The sequence below is a fragment of the Linepithema humile genome, chromosome 8, assembly GCF_040581485.1.
Source record: "Linepithema humile isolate Giens D197 chromosome 8, Lhum_UNIL_v1.0, whole genome shotgun sequence".
Classification (NCBI taxonomy): Eukaryota; Metazoa; Arthropoda; class Insecta; order Hymenoptera; family Formicidae; genus Linepithema; species Linepithema humile.
Genome location: NC_090135.1, coordinates 8,982,800 through 8,998,896, shown reverse-complemented (window position 1 = coordinate 8,998,896; position 16,097 = coordinate 8,982,800). Strand labels below are relative to the sequence as shown.

The 16,097-nt window shown below is 32.7% G+C and overlaps 2 protein-coding genes and 1 long non-coding RNA gene across 4 annotated transcripts in view; 2 read left to right on the top strand and 1 right to left on the bottom strand.

The window, feature by feature from the left end:
* Positions 1–7,384, top strand: part of dsb (debris buster) — a 36,742-nt gene extending 29,358 nt beyond the window's left edge. The window contains exons 3-10 of the mRNA XM_012374986.2: positions 1,046–1,137; positions 2,596–2,756; positions 2,960–3,098; positions 3,408–3,611; positions 3,754–3,898; positions 3,999–4,256; positions 4,333–4,451; positions 4,682–7,384. Of these exons, the coding sequence (XP_012230409.1) occupies positions 1,046–1,137; positions 2,596–2,756; positions 2,960–3,098; positions 3,408–3,611; positions 3,754–3,898; positions 3,999–4,256; positions 4,333–4,451; positions 4,682–5,116 (1,553 nt within the window). The 3' untranslated portion in view covers positions 5,117–7,384. The remainder of the gene's footprint in view (positions 1–1,045; positions 1,138–2,595; positions 2,757–2,959; positions 3,099–3,407; positions 3,612–3,753; positions 3,899–3,998; positions 4,257–4,332; positions 4,452–4,681) is intronic.
* Positions 1–9,443, bottom strand: part of EloA (elongin A) — a 47,868-nt gene extending 38,425 nt beyond the window's left edge. For both annotated transcript variants that reach the window (XR_010891432.1, XM_067360198.1), the window contains exons 1-2: positions 9,307–9,443; positions 7,977–8,094 (exon numbers count right to left, since the gene is read on the bottom strand). Coding sequence is in view for 1 of the 2 variants with exons in the window: in XM_067360198.1 (XP_067216299.1) it covers positions 7,977–8,094; positions 9,307–9,413 (225 nt within the window). In the remaining variant the exon portion in view is untranslated. The remainder of the gene's footprint in view (positions 1–7,976; positions 8,095–9,306) is intronic.
* Positions 9,444–9,513: 70 nt separating this feature from the next.
* The window catches only part of LOC105670517 (uncharacterized), a 45,653-nt gene continuing 39,069 nt past the window's right edge, over positions 9,514–16,097 (top strand). Inside the window, exon 1 of the long non-coding RNA XR_010891434.1 lies at positions 9,514–10,573. This is a non-coding gene — a long non-coding RNA (uncharacterized lncRNA). The remainder of the gene's footprint in view (positions 10,574–16,097) is intronic.

Here is a 16,097-nt window from a genome sequence, read left to right as displayed (position 1 = left end):
ATCGGACAAATAAGATCGAACAAAGTTTGCGTGTATCAGCTGTTATAAGCTGCACTATCGTTTTTACTGCACATTAATAAGCGTGTGATGTAATTTGTCGCAAGAAATATTGACGTCGTCGTCTACAATACGCACTTTGATTTCTTGTCAACACTAACAATCACTTAATCATTATGCAAAGTTCTGAGAAGCGTTCTAAAATTTAAAAAAATTTATAGCAATTATATATAAAATATGAATAATGTATAAAATATAAAATATTAAAAAGTGTAAGTGTTTGAAAATTAATCATTGTAAAAAATATCATTAATCTTCTTGTGCATACAAATCTATTTCATGTGTTAAAAATAATGCGCATCTATTATTTTATATATCTGTAAATTTATTTAAAAGTTTTTTGAAGAAGTCTATGAACTTGTGCGCGTGCAAGAAAAAAAAGAGATTGTCAGATTGGTAGCAAAAACTCTCTTGCTTAATCTTGATTTTAAGATCTAAGATTATTGCTATGGAAAGTGTGTTTCGTAATAATTCATGTTTCCAGGTTATTTACGCACTATTCTACAAACCAAGCGTTTCTATTTCGTATTTACAGTTTACTTAGCATTATGGGCACAAAAAATGTTTGTAAAAAAAATTTTTTTAAATTATTTTCTTATTTAACTGCCTCAAATAAATTATTTTTCTTGTAAAAGAAATGATAATTTTTAGATATAAGGAATCTATAACGTTGAAAACAAAAGAATAAATAATAATCATACATTGTTTTGTGCTAATAATTTTTCATAATGTGCGTTTTTCTAGTATTGCTAATGTAGAATGTGTATAAGCTTCACACAAGATCTGCTTCACTTTATACGCGGCACCAATTGTCAAATGTAGGTCGATGCTTGCCCTATGAGTAATACCTGGATAATTGCAGTATCGACAAATATCGACAAAAAATCATTTACGTAAATACGCGTCTAAGAACGTACTCTATCTAAGAACGCTATCTAAGAACGTACATTTTGTAATACGTCATTAATATTGTTGCTTTTTTTTACAGGTAGGATAGCAGCAATCTGTCTAGGTCTTCTTGCACTTGTAATCGGTATAGTGCTCAGTAGCATACCGTGGGTCGACTATCTCATTTTAAGAGTAAGTGTGAAAAACCTTAAGATACACATTCGTCCAATATTCGATAAATACATAATACAAGATTTTGCAAAAATTCTAGCGTACTGTGTTCTTTCGTTTTTGTATCAACAAAATTTGATAAAATTGATGCAATTCTTAATGATTAATTTATTATAAACAGCCTCATCTACTTTTGAATTTCATTTTATAAGCTACAATGGAAGATTTGTCATGTTAGAAGTTAATTTAATCATGTGTGTCTAGAACATTTCTAAAAGTAATGATGTAGCGATTTAATCACATTTGTGTGCAATCGACATAATTGAAAGCATCTATTTCTACGATAAGATTGCCGTAAATGAGTAATGATATATCGTCGGCGCGATAATGATGTAAAGTCACTACTTTGACGCGTTCTCGCCTTTCGATTCCGTTTTCCTTCCATGCAAAAATATGAACTTATATACATGCGACTGGATAAAGTAAGTATCGCGCAAGGAATATTGAATATTTTTTACGGCGCACGTGTAATTTGCATTCGCAGCAAATATCCTTGCGAGTCTCTTTTATCGTCTAAAGTCGTCTTAAAGCGCGCGTTATGTCGTCTGCAGATTTATGATTGTCAGAATGGCAATCAAGAATTACAATAAACGTCTCATAATTTTTATTAATGATGCTACTTAACGCAGTTTAAGTTCGGCAATTTTGTATATATAAATTATTCTTAATTAAATTGTATATTATATTTTTGTAAATTATCTAGATGCTAATCGTTCGAATCAAATGTCATAAAAACAGCTTCTAATTTTTAACAAAAATTGATCCTACAAGAAGTTTACACAATTATTTCATAATATACTTTTTTCATGATTGCATTACAACTTTTAATGTTTGAGTGATTAAATTATTAACTTCCGCGAAAATAATTCATGTCTCTTGAGGATTTTACAACACAAATAGAAGCTTGTTTCCTTTTTTGCACTTTCTCTTACTGCACATTTCCTCTCTGTTAAGAAGAATCAGAGTAAAAGCCTTTCTACAAAAAAAAGAGTACAAAGCAAACTTGAGAACATACAACTTATTTCAACGATTAAGAATTCAATTTTATCTACATAAGAGCTCTTAGTAATCGCTTTAATTCTTCTGTTTTTAATTTCTCTGGAAATTACCTAAATCCTTAATGCAAGATAGATGTTTTAAAGTGCATCGAGATAATCGTGTAATAATGCCAGGTGTGCATCACAGAAAAAAAACATACAACTTTTTTTTCTTATCAATACAACAAATAATATTGTTCGATTTCTCACGAATTAACTTTCCCAAATCATCAAACTGCAATTATTTCTCTTTGGATTAATCAATGTTACGATAAATCGTTTGAAATAAAACGCAGCCACGCATATGTACAGATTGCAGTATTATTTTGAAAGAAATCGCACGTATGTTGGTAATAACAATTCAATCCGCATTTTTCCACAGCAACTGCGATTATGGAACGGCTCGCTCTCCTTTCAATATTGGCAGAAACCAGGTGTGGTTCGACTGACGAAAGTTTACATATTTAATGTAACCAATGCGGAGAGCTTTTTACAATTGAACGAGAAGCCGAAGCTTCAGGAAGTTGGCCCGTTTGTTTATCGGTAAATTTTATTCGTTATATCCGACGCGATAACCTGAGAATTCGAAAATAGATTTTTCTACAAACAGTTTTTGCAATTTGCGTTGTAACTATAATTTCTTAACCATTTTAACGATACATCATCCGGATTATGTACTAACAAGCGAGATTTATCAGAAGCGTCAGCATTTCGAACAGAAAAAATTGAATGCGTACTTTTTACAGAGAAGATATGGAGAAAGTTAACATTGTGTTTCATAATAACGGAACCGTAAGTTATCAGCATAAAAAAATCCTGAATTTCGTGCCTGAAATGTCTAAAGATGGAGATATCAAAGTGATGGTGCCAAATATACCTTTACTGGTGAGTTTACGTGATAAATTGATATAAACACATTTCTATAATATTAATTTCAGAAATCATCTATCAGAGCGTAATATGTTTCATCATTTCTTAGAACGTACACAAATTTCTTAATATTTTTATTTACTTTTTTTACAAATATCATCACTGCTAATTATTATGTCAAACTTTCGTTTACTTTGTCGTATTTCTCATATTGGCGTGTTGATTGAAAACAAAAGTTGGATTTCTTTCGAATTTTTAGGATTAATTATAACTATTCTTATTTATATTAAGAAGATTTGAAAATATTCTATGTTTTTTTTGCAGACACTTTCGACGCAAAGCAAGAGTCTCCCGCGTTTTATCACAATGGGATTGTCAATTTTCTTGAGCGGATTGCATATGAAACCGTTCGTTCCTATAACTGCACAGGAACTCGTCTTCGGTTATGACGATCCATTAGTTAGCATTGCACATCGATTCTTTCCAAAAACAAGACGACCTATGAGTAGAATGGGTCTCTTTCTCGGAGTAAGTATTGCAATAATCATTGATTCATGTATTTGGTTATTTTTTATGAAAGAGAAATACATATTTTATATTAAAAAATATTTATCAATATTGCAAAATTAATATTCTCTGTTTGCAATTCCTAATCAAATATCGATTGCAGAGAAACGGCACATTGAGTGAAATGCATACAATATTTACCGGACATACGAGTATGAAAGAGTTCGGATTGCTAAATCGATTGAACGGGCTCGATCACTTGCCATATTGGCCGAACGCGCCTTGTAACTCTATTACAGCTTCGGAAGGTAACTTTATGCATATGAAATACGTGAAATTTTCTTTGTTTCAATGAATTGAGCTTTCACATATGTGTTATTACGAGTAAATCTGAAACGCACATTGCAGGATCCTTCTTTCCGCCGCGAGAACTGACCGGTTCGGATATCGTTCACATCTGGGACAAGGATCTTTGCAGGACAATGCCGTTGCAGTATCGCGGCCCGGTAGAAAAGACGGGTATCAAAGCGGATTTGTATACACCACCGGACGCACTGTTTGGTCGACCGAATGAGACCGCCCCTATGGAGAACGAGTGCTTTTGCACCGATGGCATTGCCACTTGCCCCCCGCAAGGCTTGCAAGACATTAGTCCGTGCCAGTATAGTAAGTGTTTTGTAAAATACAACTCTCGAACGGGAAAAAATTGACAATTGAAAACGTAATTCGCTTTTTATTTCAGGTGCGCCTGTTTACCTCTCATTTCCGCATTTTTACAAAGCGGATCCTGAATTATTAGAAGCCGTCGAGGGACTCAAACCGGTTGAGAAACTACACGAAACGTACTTCAAAATTCAACCAGTAAGTAAAATATTAAAAAAAAAATCCTAGATCAGCAAAATCGCTGCATCATTTCTTATAATAATTTAGATTTCTTCTAAAAGAATAAATAGTAGTATAAAAGTAAAAATATAGTAGAACTTGTATTATATCTTTAATGTTTAAATAATTTCCACAACCTCGAAATTTTCTCAGAAAATTAGATCTAAAACATCTTTTCACACAACTTTTCTTTCCACTTGTTTTATTAGAAACTCGGTGTGCCTCTTGAAGGGAAAGTTCGTGTCCAGTTAAATTTGAAAGTGGAGCGACAATCCAGCATCGCGGTGGTCGCAAACTTTCCCGATATAGTGTTCCCTATTATGTGGGTCGAAGAGGGTGTAGAGGAGCTTACGCCGGCCATGAGACGGTGGATTTATCTAGCGACCACGTTCGCCAACATCGCTGTGCCCTGCTTCTCGTACGGCATGATTCTAGTCGGACTAACGGCCATTATTACGGTGTTCGTGAAGGCGTACAACAGCCCGGTGCTGGCGCACGAAGCGATCGAGCTCGGAAAAAGGACCATCAGGAGAGGCTCGTCCTTCCTGATTAACGGTCAACACCGACTCATGGTCGGTAGGGATTCCTACATTCTCTTAAGCAATGATATTGACGAGAAACAGGACATTATAGAGACCCGATAAATATTGTTTCATTTATAAATTATAGTGTTACACGTGCTTTGATGCTAATTGTAAGTAAGTATAGTGGTTTTAATGATCATACTTGTGAACGATAATTAATGACGCCTAGTCTCGGTTCGTCGTTAAGTGAATCAATCGTGCCACTGATAAGAGATTCGCCGTTTCTCCATTGGAAATCTTAAATCAGCGAAAGAGTTTAGGATCACGTAGGCAGAATTCGAGAATCTCAGGAACTAATGTCATTAGAAACTAACAATAAGCCATTTAGAATTAAAAACATCTTAAGATCCAGAATCTAGAATTCGAAATCAAATAATTTCAAATTCTATTTCACTTTATGATACCTTTTTTTTAATTGATATTTTCATTAATGCATATGCTAAAAGTTTTTATATTTATAATTATTTTTATTGATATTTTCATTAATGCGTATGCTAAAAATTTTTATATTTATAATTTTTTTTCGTACAATTTGCCAAAAGAATACGAGCTTTTAATAGATTTAAAATTTGCATATTCATGAATAACTTCGCCAAATAGAACTAATCAGAATCATTGAAGCTAAATATCACACAGATTAAAACAATCGAAGTATTCAAATCTCTAAGAATTCAATAAATTTGCAAAAATTAATGTATGTATAGTATGTACAGATTTATCATCGTATAAATAACAATTGATGTATTTTGTTCAAAAATTGGCTACAAATTAAAACTAGGCGTCATTAATTGATAATATCGGATAAAACAGCTGCACAGTATGATACGAGGACTGACAATAAAATTTGCGAATTTATTTTTTTCGCGCGTTACTGGCAATTATATTGGCTATTTTATCTTCAAAATATTATTTTATATTAATATTGTATTATTTATTTTATTATATTATTTATATTAATATAAATTCACCAGTTAGTAAAATTCACCAGTAAATAAAATTAATAGGTATTAATTTTACAATGCAATATAGGAGATAAGATCAGTTTTTTACGTTTTATAGTTTTTATGACTGCCGTCATTACCAAAATATCTTTCTCTTTCCACAATTTAATCTTTATAAACTCTACGTTTTATTTTATAAATTTTGAATTTTTTTACTAAAAAGTTCATGTTTATTCTTTGCTTTAACAATGTGTTCGCTGTGTTCGTCATCCTTTCTGTCAAAACATAAGGATATGTCACTACAGTAATTGCTTCTGCAAAGCTATTATGTGGCGAGAAAAAAATTCGCAATCTTACTTATCAGACCTCGTACGGTGTAATATATTTAAAATGCATCTTTTTTGACTGTATACACCAAAGTCTCACTGTTGACGGTCGAAAGAGCTAATTAATCAATTATGGAATATGTGGGGCCAAATTAGTTCGTATTTTGTATAAAGAAAATCTTCCTCATTCTGTTGGAATTTATTTGGTTGGGACCCGGGGAAAGCTTTGTTATTTAATGGAATCCAAATTCACCAAAGAATCTGCGATCTTTTACAATGCGTGAAAGTAGACGATAATTGTAATGCTTTACAGCTCTAATGAAAGGCGCGATGCAGTAACTCGCTCTATTATTAATTACGGAAGAAAAAGCAGAATTTTTTATAGAATACGTTGGGCGTTTACAAACGCATTAATTACAGATTGCTTTATAACTTTCGGTATTGCGAAAGATCCCAGGATCGCATTGAATATATTATTATGTCTGTGATTCCGTCCTTATTTATATCTAATATGCAATCCGCATTTGAATGGAGAGCAACGAGAAGAAGATTCATTGGCAATGATTACGCGAATGAACGAAACTTTCACTTGTGGCGATCGCGACGAGATTACGCGACAAGATTACGCGTGACGATACTTCTTCTCAACGTGTTCCACTCGTACTCGGCCATAATCTAGTGCAATATTAGTGTTTATATGTTAAGTATGTTCATTGTCACCAAAACATATGGTGAAGAACGTCGATTAGGAATAAGGTCAGTTGCATCATTTTAGCTATGTTTATGTAATTATATAAAGTTAATTCCGATTTATTTGTGGAGCGCAATTTTAGCTGACAATATCGGAAAGGCAATTTAGATAATCACGACTGATGGTAGTCGGTTGTAAATTAAATATAACTTAATGATTAATCAAACGAGTGATATATCAAAGTAATACGTGCGATTACGTATTAGATTTGAATATTTTTAATCTAATTCCGAAGGTTGTAGAATAAGTTTGTTTTAGAACAAAATTTTGTAATTTAAAAATTAATAAAATACTTTTATTCACACAAATATCACTGTATACTTTTCAGTCTTTCTCTACTTTATCCAAAATAGCTCGAAGCTACAAAATTTTGTTGAAATTAATATTAAATATAAATCATTTCCATGTGATTACACAGAGAAAAAGTAATTTTGTATTTCATTGTTCATTCGTAAAAATGCAAATCGCAGACAAGTACACAGTTTGTGAAATTAAATTTTATGAGTTCTATGTTTATATATTGTGTGTACAGTATGTACAGTAAATAAATAATTAGATAAATTGTTAAATGTAATTTTAATATTAAATGGTGAGTAAAGCATCGTCGAGAGAATTCTTTTTGGGGAGTACGACAAGTTATGGTTTCAAATAAACCTTTCATATAAAAGGCAATATACTTTTCATATAAGGGCTTTTATAGCACATTATTTCGATTATTTCATCAAAATTTACTCGATACTTTTTGATATTCACATTTAACAAAACTAACTGATTAATTAATTGTTAGGAAATATAATAACTACAAAAAATTAATTCTAACACATAGCATCTATTAATGCATGTTGATGACGTTGGAATGTAATACACCAAAAGGTCACTCACCAGTAGCCTTACGTCCTTACCTTTTCACTAGTAGCCTTACGTCCTCTTCTTTGAGGCGTTAACACTTCCGCTTCATTGAAGATTCTAAGCAACGTGTGTAATGTGTCGCAAGCATCCAGATTCGCACTAGTCAGTAATCTGTTAATTAGAAGAATAATATGTTAGTACGAGAAATAAGCAATAAGTACCTACAAATGTGTTTAAATTTGACGCGATCACTTCATTCGAATCGTGTCGATTCAATTTATAACATAATTATATTTGCAGATATTTAATCTGCCGTTCGTAGAAGCAAAGATAAATAACATTAAAAATACGCAACCATATCTGTCGTTTCTTATTAATTAGTGCACTATTTGCTAAAGTTATACTTGTATAGTTTTTTTTGTTTTGTATATAATATCTCTTTTATACCAATGTATTTTCCCTGACTCGCTAATAAATGTTGTAAACGTGCATCCTTTACTATATTTTCTTTATGTATGTGTTTTTTGCGCTATCGATTATTTTTCGTTGATTCTCCCATCATCAGAAGTTTGCAGCTTTCTGCTCAATTCTGTTACTGCTCCTTAGCTCGTTACACAGTCTTACAGTACTGTACGAAATTTATCGTGTAGCTTGCATATAAGGCGCTACTATCATCTACAGATAGCAGTGATATAGTAGAAATGGTGTTAAGTAGAAGAAGCGTTAAGTAGAAGAAGCGTTATTGATGTCCACTATCAGATCATTGCAAACCTCATGTGTATCGTGTGTATGTATTAAGATGGTTATTGAATGTCCATCGTTGTAATATACACACGTGTTCCTTGTCTCTCGTGCTCTGCTCAAACATCCTTGACCTGATATTACTTTGCAGAAGCGAAATCTTTGACATTAATTTAGAAGTGGGATCTTACAGTACAGTACTTTGGTCGTGAGGTTTCACTGCAATAAAGAATTTTTCTAAAAATGGGGACCACAATGGAAAAAGAATGTTGTCTCGATGTTCGGGTAAGTGTTCTGTATTTTAATTATTTTATAAAACTATTTTCGCATATAATTTCTTGTAATAAGTGGATTATATGAATTCCTATAAAAATTCTCACACACACAATACTGTTGTCTTAAAAATATCGCTATTTAAATTGCAAAATATATTACTACAAACTTTATATTTATTCCTTTATCTATGCATATATCCAAAGAAAGAATTATAATTTTTGAATTTAAAAAAGTGTAGTTATTTGAAATAATAGTATAATATAATAATAGTATATATACAATTTTTAATTATGAATATTAGATATTTTACATATTTTATGTTCAACAATATTTTGCACATAAAATAACAAGTAAATGATTACTCACCTTAATGTTGCTTCGCCGGCGCCCGATGCTTTTCCTGAGCTTCCTTGAGCCTCAAACCTCAGTGACACCAAAAAATTCACTCGCGTCGCGATGCACGCATTGTACATGTGTTTATACGCGCGATTCTTTAATAAACGGCACTCTCAAATTTTATTACGATGATTACACGGTATTTCATACTCCCGACGCGACTTTGTCATATGAATCCAGACACCACAAATGTCGTAAAGACATCTAAAAGATGTCTAAAAAATTTCAGATGTCTTTAAGCCATTTGTGCTGGGCCCAGGGAGAAATACAGGTCGAAGAAACGTCTAATAACGTCTACAAACGACTATTAGATGTTTCTTCAACCTGTATTTCTCTCTGGGGGAAAACAAAGAATATAATTCAATATCGTTTGTCGCAATGAATACGCGTTCGCTCGACACAGAACTCGATACTCTACCGTGGCTGCGTTCGGGGAGCGCGCTATCAGCACTATTGTGTCATTCTATCCTTGTTTTATGTTTAATAAACGATAAAAATAGAATGACGCTATAGCGCTGATAGCGCGCTCCCCGAATGCAGCCCGTGTACGCAACAGATGACGAAAAAGGGGGGAGAAAGGTGGAAAACTATGCAAAACAGTAAGGATAGTATTGGAATAGCTCAATCCTGTTACCGTTTTTTAGTACGTGCACTGCACATCGCAAATTTCGCGTGTAACTTGCAAATATGCCGCTACTATCATCTACAAATGGCGGTGACATATAGTAAAGATGGCGTTAGGTAGCAAAAAAAAGGCGCTGTTGACCGTCACCATAGACGTAGAAAGTATAGACTGCCGTATCCTATCTCTACACCTAAGCGGAGCACTCTTTCTAAAGGCTACCGCACATAAAATGGCATAACTGTATATGCATAGCATAAGACCGTCTCGACCAATGAGCATCTAGCATAAAGGCGCCCTATTGATATGCTATGCTATTTACATCAATATGGCGCCTTTATGCTAGATGCTCATTGGTCGAGACGATCTTATGCTATGCATATGCAGTTATGCCATTTTGTGTATGATGGCCCTAAATTATCGACATTCTGCGAACGCCATGAGCAGTCTACACATACTACGTCTATGGTTACCGGTCGTTACGAACTTTGTGCGTACGATTGTGCAGGCTCGTGCAGGTCATTATTAAACGTTCATTGTTATAGTGAGTATTTTCAACAATAAAGACCATTCATTATGGCCTCAATGGAAGAAGAATACTGTCTCGATAATTTCGTAAGTGTTCTGTATTTTAATTATTTTATAAAACTATTTTTGTATATAATTTCTTGTAATAAGTAGATTATATGAATTCCTATGAAAATTATTAATACTTTTATCCTAAAATATCGATTTAAGTTACAAAAGAGAAACGGGCAAGTGAGAGATAATCCTTCAGTTAAATTGAAAAATCTAACTGATCATATAATTTTGCTATCTTGTATAAATTGCCAGGAATTTTCTGCTTACCTCGGAACTGAAATGTTCGTGAACCTAGCATATCATTTTCCAGCAGATCAAAAATAAAAGAGAGTTCTTGTCGCATGCAGTCGAGTTCTATAGTTCCTTATAGTTTTTAGTAATAGTTCTGGTGATTTTATCCAAAAAAACACCAATCGAAAAAATGATCTGCTAACTTCCCGTAGCAGATCATTTTCTAGCAGATCAAAAATAAAAGAGAGTTCTTGTCGCATGCAGTCGAGTTCTATAGTTCCTGATAGTTTTTAATGATAGTTCTGGTGATTTTATAAAAAAAAACACCGATCGAAAAAAATGATCTGCTACGGAAAGTTAGCAGATAAAAAATAGAGGACACTGAACATATATGTGATATGCTGGCCGTATATTGATAGTTCTGTTGATAATTAAAGTTTTTTCGTGTAGTTCTGAGCCAGTACATTGCTTTTCCAAAGAGTTCTGACGACTAAAATAATTAGAAAATTTTTTAACAATTATTTTACCCGAAAAACACGCATTTTTGTACATATATGTGATATGCTGGCCGCATATTGATAGTTCTGCTAAAAATTAGACAGTTCTCTTCTAGTTCTGGGCGAGTACATTGCTTTTCCAAAGAGTTCTGACGACTAAAATAATTAGAAAATTTTTTAAACAATTATTTTACCCGAAAAACACGCATTTTTGAGTATATGTGTGATATGCTGGCCGTATATTGATAGTTCTGTTAATAATTAAAGAGTTTTCGTGTAGTTCTGGGCAAGTACATTGCTTTTCCAAAGAGTTCTGACGACTAAAATAATTAGAAAATTTTTTAAACAATTAATTTACCCGAAAAACGCGCATTTTTGAGCATATGTGTGATATGCTGGCCGCATATTGATAGTTCTGCTAAAAATTAGACAGTTTTCTTCTAGTTCTGGACGAGTACATTGCTTTTCCAAAGAGTTCTGACGACTAAAATAATTAGAAAATTTTTTAAACAATTATTTTACCCGAAAAACACGCATTTTTGAGTATATGTGTGATATGCTGGCCGTATATTGATAGTTCTGTTAATAATTAAAGAGTTTTCGTGTAGTTCTGGGCAAGTACATTGCTTTTCCAAAGAGTTCTGACGACTAAAATAATTAGAAAATTTTTTAAACAATTAATTATGTTCGTGAACCTAGCATATCATTTTCCAACAGATCAAAAATAAAAGAGAGTTCTTGTCGCATGCAGTCGAGTTCTATAGTTCCTTATAGTTTTTAGTAATAGTTCTGGTGATTTTATCCAAAAAACACCAATCGAAAAAATGATCTGCTAACTTCCCGTAGCAGATCATTTTCTAGCAGATCAAAAATAAAAGATAGTTCTTGTCGCATGCAGTCGAGTTCTATAGTTCCTGATAGTTTTTAATGATAGTTCTGGTGATTTTATTAAAAAAAACACCGATCGAAAAAAATGATCTGCTACGGAAAGTTAGCAGATAAAAAATAGAGGACACTGAACATATATGTGATATGCTGGCCGTATATTGATAGTTCTGTTGATAATTAAAGAGTTTTCGTGTAGTTCTGAGCCAGTACATTGCTTTTCCAAAGAGTTCTGACGACTAAAATAATTAGAAAATTATTTAACAATTATTTTACCCGAAAAACACGCATTTTTGTACATATATGTGATATGCTGGCCGCATATTGATAGTTCTGCTAAAAATTAGACAGTTCTCTTCTAGTTCTGGGCGAGTACATTGCTTTTCCAAAGAGTTCTGACGACTAAAATAATTAGAAAATTTTTTAAACAATTATTTTACCCGAAAAACACGCATTTTTGAGTATATGTGTGATATGCTGGCCGTATATTGATAGTTCTGTTAATAATTAAAGAGTTTTCGTGTAGTTCTGGGCAAGTACATTGCTTTTCTAAAGAGTTCTGACGACTAAAATAATTAGAAAATTTTTTAAACAATTAATTTACCCGAAAAACGCGCATTTTTGAGCATATGTGTGATATGCTGGCCGCATATTGATAGTTCTGCTAAAAATTAGACAGTTCTCTTCTAGTTCTGGACGAGTACATTGCTTTTCTAAAAGAGTTCTGACGACTAAAATAATTAGAAAATTTTTTAAACAATTATTTTACCCGAAAAACACGCATTTTTGAGCATATGTGTGATATGCTGGCCGCATATTGATAGTTCTGCTAAAAATTAGACAGTTCTCTTCTAGTTCTGGACGAGTACATTGCTTTTCCAAAGAGTTCTGACGACTAAAATAATTAGAAAATTTTTTAAACAATTATTTTACCCGAAAAACACGCATTTTTGAGTATATGTGTGATATGCTGGCCGTATATTGATAGTTCTGTTAATAATTAAAGAGTTTTCGTGTAGTTCTGGGCAAGTACATTGCTTTTTCAAAAAGTTCTGACGACTAAAATAATTAGAAAATTTTTTAAACAATTAATTTACCCGAAAAACGCGCATTTTTGAGCATATGTGTGATATGCTGGCCGCATATTGATAGTTCTGCTAAAAATTAGACAGTTCTCTTCTAGTTCTGGACGAGTACATTGCTTTTCCAAAGAGTTCTGACGACTAAAATAATTAGAAAATTTTTTAAACAATTATTTTACCCGAAAAACACGCATTTTTGAGCATATGTGTGATATGCTGGCCGCATATTGATAGTTCTGCTAAAAATTAGACAGTTCTCTTCTAGTTCTGGACGAGTACATTGCTTTTCCAAAGAGTTCTGACGACTAAAATAATTAGAAAATTTTTTAAACAATTATTTTACCCGAAAAACACGCATTTTTGAGTATATGTGTGATATGCTGGCCGTATATTGATAGTTCTGTTAATAATTAAAGAGTTTTCGTGTAGTTCTGGGCAAGTACATTGCTTTTCCAAAGAGTTCTGACGACTAAAATAATTAGAAAATTTTTTAAACAATTAATTATGTTCGTGAACCTAGCATATCATTTTCCAGCAGATCAAAAATAAAAGAGAGTTCTTGTCGCATGCAGTCGAGTTCTATAGTTCCTTATAGTTTTTAGTAATAGTTCTGGTGATTTTATCCAAAAAACACCAATCGAAAAAATGATCTGCTAACTTCCCGTAGCAGATCATTTTCTAGCAGATCAAAAATAAAAGAGAGTTCTTGTCGCATGCAGTCGAGTTCTATAGTTCCTGATAGTTTTTAATGATAGTTCTGGTGATTTTATAAAAAAAAACACCGATCGAAAAAAATGATCTGCTACGGAAAGTTAGCAGATAAAAAATAGAGGACACTGAACATATATGTGATATGCTGGCCGTATATTGATAGTTCTGTTGATAATTAAAGAGTTTTCGTGTAGTTCTGAGCCAGTACATTGCTTTTCCAAAGAGTTCTGACGACTAAAATAATTAGAAAATTTTTTAACAATTATTTTACCCGAAAAACACGCATTTTTGTACATATATGTGATATGCTGGCCGTATATTGATAGTTTTGTTAATAATTAAAGAGTTTTCGTGTAGTTCTGGGCAAGTACATTGCTTTTCCAAAGAGTTCTGACGACTAAAATAATTAGAAAATTTTTTAAACAATTAATTATGTTCGTGAACCTAGCATATCATTTTCCAGCAGATCAAAAATAAAAGAGAGTTCTTGTCGCATGCAGTCGAGTTCTATAGTTCCTTATAGTTTTTAGTAATAGTTCTGGTGATTTTATCCAAAAAACACCAATCGAAAAAATGATCTGCTAACTTCCCGTAGCAGATCATTTTCTAGCAGATCAAAAATAAAAGAGAGTTCTTGTCGCATGCAGTCGAGTTCTATAGTTCCTGATAGTTTTTAATGATAGTTCTGGTGATTTTATAAAAAAAAACACCGATCGAAAAAAATGATCTGCTACGGAAAGTTAGCAGATAAAAAATAGAGGACACTAAACATATGTGTGATATGCTGGCCGTATATTGATAGTTCTGTTAATAATTAAAGAGTTTTCGTGTAGTTCTGGGCAAGTACATTGCTTTTCCAAAGAGTTCTGACGACTAAAATAATTAGAAAATTTTTTAAACAATTAATTTACCCGAAAAACGCGCATTTTTGAGCATATGTGTGATATACTGGCCGCATATTGATAGTTCTGCTAAAAATTAGACAGTTCTCTTCTAGTTCTGGACGAGTACATTGCTTTTCCAAAGAGTTCTGACGACTAAAATAATTAGAAAATTTTTTAAACAATTATTTTACCCGAAAAACACGCATTTTTGAGTATATGTGTGATATGCTGGCCGTATATTGATAGTTCTGTTAATAATTAAAGAGTTTTCGTGTAGTTCTGGGCAAGTACATTGCTTTTCCAAAGAGTTCTGACGACTAAAATAATTAGAAAATTTTTTAAACAATTAATTATGTTCGTGAACCTAACATATCATTTTCCAGCAGATCAAAAATAAAAGAGAGTTCTTGTCGCATGCAGTCGAGTTCTATAGTTCCTTATAGTTTTTAGTAATAGTTCTGGTGATTTTATCCAAAAAACACCAATCGAAAAAATGATCTGCTAACTTCCCGTAGCAGATCATTTTCTAGCAGATCAAAAATAAAAGAGAGTTCTTGTCGCATGCAGTCGAGTTCTATAGTTCCTGATAGTTTTTAATGATAGTTCTGGTGATTTTATAAAAAAAAACACCGATCGAAAAAAATGATCTGCTACGGAAAGTTAGCAGATAAAAAATAGAGGACACTAAACATATATGTGATATGCTGGCCGTATATTGATAGTTCTGTTAATAATTAAAGAGTTTTCGTGTAGTTCTGGGCAAGTACATTGCTTTTCCAAAGAGTTCTGACGACTAAAATAATTAGAAAATTTTTTAAACAATTAATTTATCCGAAAAACGCGCATTTTTGAGCATATGTGTGATATGCTGGCCGCATATTGATAGTTCTGCTAAAAATTAGACAGTTCTCTTCTAGTTCTGGACGAGTACATTGCTTTTCCAAAGAGTTCTGACGACTAAAATAATTAGAAAATTTTTTAAACAATTATTTTACCCGAAAAACACGCATTTTTGAGTATATGTGTGATATGCTGGCCGTATATTGATAGTTCTGTTAATAATTAAAGAGTTTTCGTGTAGTTCTGGGCAAGTACATTGCTTTTCCAAAAAGTTCTGACGACTAAAATAATTAGAAAATTTTTTAAACAATTAATTTACTCGAAAAACGCGCATTTTTGAGCATATGTGTGATATGCTGGCCGCATATTGATAGTTCTGCTAAAAATTAGACAGTTCTCTTCTAGTTCTGGACGAGTACATTGCTTT